Source organism: Loxodonta africana, chromosome 13 (assembly GCF_030014295.1).
Source record: "Loxodonta africana isolate mLoxAfr1 chromosome 13, mLoxAfr1.hap2, whole genome shotgun sequence".
In the NCBI taxonomy this organism is placed as follows: Eukaryota; Metazoa; Chordata; class Mammalia; order Proboscidea; family Elephantidae; genus Loxodonta; species Loxodonta africana.
Window position 1 is genome coordinate 95542156 of NC_087354.1, and position 6275 is coordinate 95548430.

Below are 6275 nucleotides of genomic sequence, written 5' to 3' on the forward strand. Positions count from 1 at the left end.
ACTGGTAATGATCCAAGACCACAGCTTTCAGTCCGGATTATGCCTCAACATAAAAAACAAAAACAAAAATCCTTACAGCTGACCAATAAGCATCATCAAGATAAAATGAGAAATTATTGAAGCTGTCAAGGATTTCATTTTACTTGGATCCACAATTAATGTCCATGGAAGCAGCAGACAAGAAATCAAAGGACACATTGCATTTGTCAGATCTGGTGCAAAAGAACTCTTTGATGTGTTAAAAACTAATATGTCACGTTAAGGACTAAGGTGTGCTTGACCCATGCCATAGTGTTTTCAATTGCCTGATATGATTTGCATGTGAGAGCAGGGCAATGAATAAGGAGAAGAACTGACACTTTTGAATTATGCCGTTGGTGAAGAATATTGTATATACCACGGGCTGCTAAAAGTATGAGCACATCTGTCTTGGAAGAAGTACAGCCAGAATGCTACTTATAAGCGATGATGGTGAGACTTTGTCGCTCATACTTTGGACATGTTATCAGGGGGCACCAGTCCTACAGAAGGACATTACACTCGGTAAAAACCGTCCACCTTTTTGAAGGTCAGCAAAAAAGAGGAAGACCCTCAACAAGATGAATTGACACAGTGGCTGTAACACTGGGCGTCAAGTATAAAAACAATCACGAGCATGGCACAGGACCAGGCTGTGTTTTGCTCTGTTGTACATAAGGTCACCATGAGTCAGGACAGACTGGACGGCACCTACAACAACAGCGTGGATGAGCAGCCTTACACTGGAAACAATCCGCTTAGGCTGAGAAGGAGAGAGGAAAAAGATGATTATTCCACTGCATATATGGTGACACAGAGGTTCAAGGAATTTGAGATTCACAGAAGTTCATATAACCAGAAATGATAGGTTGATGACAGAAATTCAGCTCTTTGACCCCAATTCTAGTGCACTTTCATCCCATTATTTCACTCAGTCTAAGAGATCATTCAAATTCAGTTGCCCTTCAGAAAGAACAATTGTTGTAGTCATTTCAAAATCCCTAGTTTATGCCTGAATATCATTTATTCAAAGGCTACATTTGGAGTATTACCAGGTCTGGAAATCGTTCTAAGACACGATTTAGTCTAACACACATTTACTTGGATGGGAATGAATATAATACAAGATTTGTTTGGGATACTGAAGTATAATACCTCAAAATTGCTCTTATGGTGCGCCAATGAATGAACAATCACAGAAATTCAAGAAAAAAAAGATTAAAAAAGTAAAATAAACCAAATTAGAGTAGGAAGTCTCATCCTACAAAGTTTAAAATAAATTGCATTATTTCTTTTATTAAAATGGAACCCTGGTAGCTCAGTGGATAAGAGTATGGCTGTTAACCAAAAAGTCAGCATTCGAAATCACCAGTCTCTCCTTGAAAATCTATGGGGCAATTCCACTCTGTCCTATGGGGTCACTGCGAGTCAGAAACAACTCGACAACAGGATTTTTTGTTTCTTTGTTTGTTTTGGCTTATTATTAAAATATTGTTATATTGGGACAAACAGAAATTCAAGAGCCATATGAACATCTTTCTTTAGCCATATGAGAAAGATAAAATTGTATCTCTTTCTTACTCCATACATCAAAACAGGTTTTGAAAACAAAGTTGAAAATTTAGATGACATGAATATACAGAGACTTCACAGAAAAAAACAAAATAAATTAAATTGATGAAAGAAAAATTGAGGAAATAGTCTCCACTTATATCACACAGAGGAAAAAACAACAATTAGTCCTATAGAAAAAATGAATGGAAGTTACCATTAAAGAGTCCAAATTAAAGGAATACAAATAACACTAAAATGTTTGAAGAGTTGTAAAATCGGGCTCATATTAATAGAAGGACAAATGAAAACTGCCTTTAGATATCACTGTCACCTATTTGATTGGCACATAATCATCAGTCAATTACTATTTGACAGTTATGAGCTCTATGGATACATACACTTGATAACTAATGGGGAGCATGGAAGTGTTCAGGAGACACGGCAAAATGAATTTGAAATATAAAATGATTCTTATAAAGTGTTCTTAATGATAATATAATTTTCTTCCAGGTTTTCTAATACAGCTGAGAAAGGTAGTTAATTTTAATTGTTTGGCTTTTGTCCTCCAGAGATTGGAGCAACACAGTCTCTAGTGTTCATGTCCCAAGGTTGTGACACAGATATAAGATGCATATACTTTTAATCCCAGCCCAGTGTCCCAGAGGAAGGAGAGGCCTTCTCTTTGCCATTAGCAGGTTTGTTTTAAGATTTAAAGACATTATGATAGCAGGGTATCTAGGAAACAAAGTAAAAGGGGGAAAACGTAAACATTAGATATAGAGAGTTCTTGATTTTTTTTTTTTTTTTTTTTTTGAGGAATACCAGGCCATCACAAAAGCTACTTGTATGAACATGCAAGGAACAGGATGTGCAGCCCTTATGCAGAGCTTTGCATAGAGGACTTGGCCCCTCGGTAATAGTGCCCTGAATGACAGGTACCTCGGGTGGGGCAATAGAGGAGCCTTGTGAGATTTGAGAATGTATATTTTCATACTTTTGTAAATTTTTGGAGCAGTTGTCAAGATACAGTAGAAAAGTTTTTAAGTACAGTGGAGTAATCAGAGATTGGATACAATCTTTAGTAAAAAAAAAAAAACGAAAACTATCATGTGCATCATATGCATCATCTCTCTCAATCGTTCTGCCTTTAACTAAAATTACAAAGCATAAATCAGGGAACTCATGTATCCCCTGAGAGCAAACAAACAATAAAATGGGAGGAAATTAAAGGAAGAAATTTTAGCTATCCTATTTCCTTGACTGAATGGGAAAATACATTTATCATCAATTTAATATCACCATTTGGGACAGAAAAGAACCATTGCATTAAAGACATATATTTGATTAAAATTAAGATTTAAATGCCTTAGATAAATGAAATGTATTTTCAAGGAAAAATATGTGATAATTAAAATGACTAATTGTGCGATGGGATTGCCTTTTGAGGTTGTCTTTAACACTCAGGTTTATATGGGAACAGAATAGGGCCATTGGGGGACTCAGTATAGCACATGACCTGACATCTTTATTTCAAGGACCATCTGAAAATGATGTGTTGAGTTTCAGAATCAGAGACAAACTTACCAAAATCGTAGCTAGAGAAGGAGTTTCTCATTATGTTGGGATCTAAGAGTTGCTGGGCACCAATTCCAGAAATACAATGATTCTTTTGTATTACAGTTTTCTCATGAAATGACTTCATTGTGCTCTAATATTCCATGTTTTTAATTCTTATACATACATAATACAGGGCCAGAATGAGTATCCTCGCTGCGTCAGAGGAAGAGAAGTGAATGGGAGAGGCTGCGGGAATGGGAATTTCTCAGTCCAAGAGTCTTTAGTTATTCCTGTGTGAAAACATCTCTAAACCCTATTCTCCCGTGTTTCATCTGCATCCTGTTCTCTATCTCTGTGGCACATGACAGTGTCATTGGACTATTTCCCATGATTTAGAGCCTCTACTTTGCTCAAAATTTAAGAGGATGATCATTAACAAAGGAAATATGTTAGGTGGACTTATAAAATGGACCACTGTACAGGCTAGAGAAATGAGGGCATGGCTGGGGATCACAGACTGGATTTTATCTGCACGTTGTTGTGAAAGTCAAGGCATCTTTTTTTTGTTTTTAATTTTTATTGTGCTTTAAGTGAAAGTTCACAAATCAAGTCAGTCTCTCACAGGAAAACTTATAAACACCTTGCTATATTCTCCCAGTTGCTCTCTCCCTAATGAGACAGCCTGCTCCCTCCCTCTACTCTCTCATTTCCTGTCTTTTTCACCAGCTTCTACCCCCCTCTATCCTCCTAGCTCCCCTCCAGAGAGTAGATGCCAACATAGTCTCAAGTGTTCCCCTGATCCAAGAAGCTCACTCCTCACCGGCATTCCTCTCCATCCCATTGTCCAGTTCAATCCCTGTCTGAAGAGTTGTCTTTGGGAATGGTTCCTATCCTGGGCCAACAGAAGGTCTGGGGCCATGACCACTGGGGTCTTACTAGTCTCAGTCAGACCATTAAGTCTGGTCTTTTCACGAGAATTTGGGGTCTGCATCCCACTGCTCTCCTGCTCCCTCAGGGGTTCTCTGTGTTCCCTGTCAGGGAAGTCATCAGTTGTAGCTGGGCACCATCTAGCTCTTCTGGTCTCAGGCTGATGTAGTCTCTGGTTTATGTGGCCCTTGCTGTCTCTTGGGCTCATAATTACCTTGTGTCCTCGGTATTCTTCATTCTCCTTTGGTTCAGGTGGGTTGAGACCAATTGATTCATCTTAGATGGCTACTTGTTAGTGTTTCATACCCAGATGCCACTCTCCAAAGTGGGATGCAGAATGTTTTCTTAATAGATTTTATTATGCCAATTGACTTAGATGTCTCAAGGCATCTTCTGACTGCTGTTATGCCATCTTCAGAATAAGAATGTAGACTGGATTATATTTATCATCTACCCTAGCCTTTTTATTCCTCAAACAATGAGGGAGGATTGGAACTCAGAACTACCAGATTTGAAGAATGAAAAAATATTGCCAACAAGTCAACTTGGAATCATGGGGATTTCATGAGTATAAGAGTAGCACCATGCTTGATAAATTTTGCAATGTCTGATTTTTCAGAATTAGATCACCAACCCTTTTTTCAAAGGTGCCTGTGGGTGGGCAGGAACCTTCAAACTTTTGGTTTCTAGCCAAGGGCATTAACCAATAGTACCACACAGGCTGCTAAAAAGTAATTGAGATTTATTTTGATATGAGTGATAGTGTGTCAGAAGAAAAACATAGATTAAAGTGCTATGCAGAATTAACAATAAAAACACAAATGGAAAGTGTTAGGCTATCCATTCTTTATGTCCATAGTGTGTAGATGTTATGATCTGATTAAATAATATAGTTTAGGTGTTTCTGATTTTTGTTATTGACTGTGAGACTGACATAATCCAACATTGGGCTAAGCTTGTCTTCTATGAACTGATTACATTCAAGGAGAGCTGAAGTTGTTACCTGAGAACTTGACTTAAAATTACCGAACGATCTCTAAATTCTTTAAGTGATAATCATATTTTAAAATTTTAGAAATTTACCACATTTTGGTTAATAAAAATACAGATTCCAGAACAGATATGCTTTCCAGTCTTGACACAGGGAAGTCGATCCAAGCTTTGTATATCCCCACTATGTTAATTTTTTTTTTAACCTCTAGGACTGACTTTTAGATTTCGACAAACAGAAGCCATGTTATTGTCAGAGGGTAATAAAAGTGGTGTCACATTTTCTCTTTTGGGCTTCTCAGATTACCCAAAACTGAAGATTCCCCTTTTCTTGGTATTTCTGGCCATCTGCAGTGTCACCGTTGTAGGGAATACTGTAATGATTGTAATCATCAAAATTAACCCCAAACTGCACACCCCCATATACTTCTTCCTCAGCCACCTCTCATTTGTGGACTTCTGCTATTCCTCCATCATTGCTCTTAAGATTCTGGAGAACCTAGTTGTAGAAGACAGAACCATTTCATTTTTAGGATGTGTAGTGCAGTTATTTCTCTTTGGTACCTTTGTGGTGACTGAATCAATTTTATTAGCTGTAATGGCCTATGACCGCTTTGTGGCCATTTGTAACCCTCTGCTCTACACAGTTGCCAGTCTCTACACAGAGACTCTGTGCTATGCTGGTGGTGGGATCATATGCATGGGGAGTAGGGTGTTCCTTGATATTCACATGCTCTGCTTTGAAATTACCTTTTCATAGTTCCAACATAATCAATCACTTCTTCTGCGAGTTCTCCACACTTCTTTCCCTTTCTTGCTCTAATACTTACCTCAATGAGTTGTGGCTTTTTATCATCAGTACTTTTAATGAGGCGAGTGTATTACTTATCATTCTCACCTCTTATGTGTTTATCGTTGTCACCATCTTGAAAATGAGTTGTTCGGCCAGTGGTTGTCATAAGGCATTCTCTACCTGTGCCTCTCGTCTGACTGCCATCACTATCTTCCATGCCAGCATCCTGTTCCTCTACTGTGTGCCCAACTCAAAAAACTCCAGGCACACTTTCAAAGTAGCCTCTGCGTTTTACACAGTGGTGATCCCCATGTTGAATTCCTTGATCTACAGCCTGAGGAATAAGGATGTCAAGAATACAGTCAGTAAGATAAAGGATATTAAATTCGTTTTTCATTATAGTATTTCAGTAGTATTTGTCCCTAAGTGGAAATAA

At 38.1% G+C, this 6275-nt stretch overlaps 1 protein-coding gene across 1 annotated transcript; it reads left to right on the forward strand.

Annotated features, from left to right (window-relative positions):
• Window positions 1–468: 468 nt before the first annotated feature.
• Window positions 469–6275, forward strand: LOC135233046 (olfactory receptor 5D18-like). The gene is made up of 3 exons (XM_064296162.1): window positions 469–568; window positions 5259–5718; window positions 5807–6275. Exons 1-3 carry the CDS (start codon window positions 469–471, stop codon window positions 6273–6275), a joined length of 1029 nt encoding a protein of 342 aa, XP_064152232.1.

Coding starts and splice junctions, on each gene's coding strand:
- LOC135233046 (XM_064296162.1), top strand. CDS start 469: ATGGTGAGACTTTGTCGCTCATACTTTGGACATGTTATCAGGGGGCAC. Junction 569..5,258: donor AACCGTCCACCTTTTTGAAG/GTCAGCAAAAAA, acceptor TTTAACCTCTAG/GACTGACTTTTAGATTTCGA. Junction 5,719..5,806: donor AGTCTCTACACAGAGACTCT/GTGCTATGCTGG, acceptor ACCTTTTCATAG/TTCCAACATAATCAATCACT.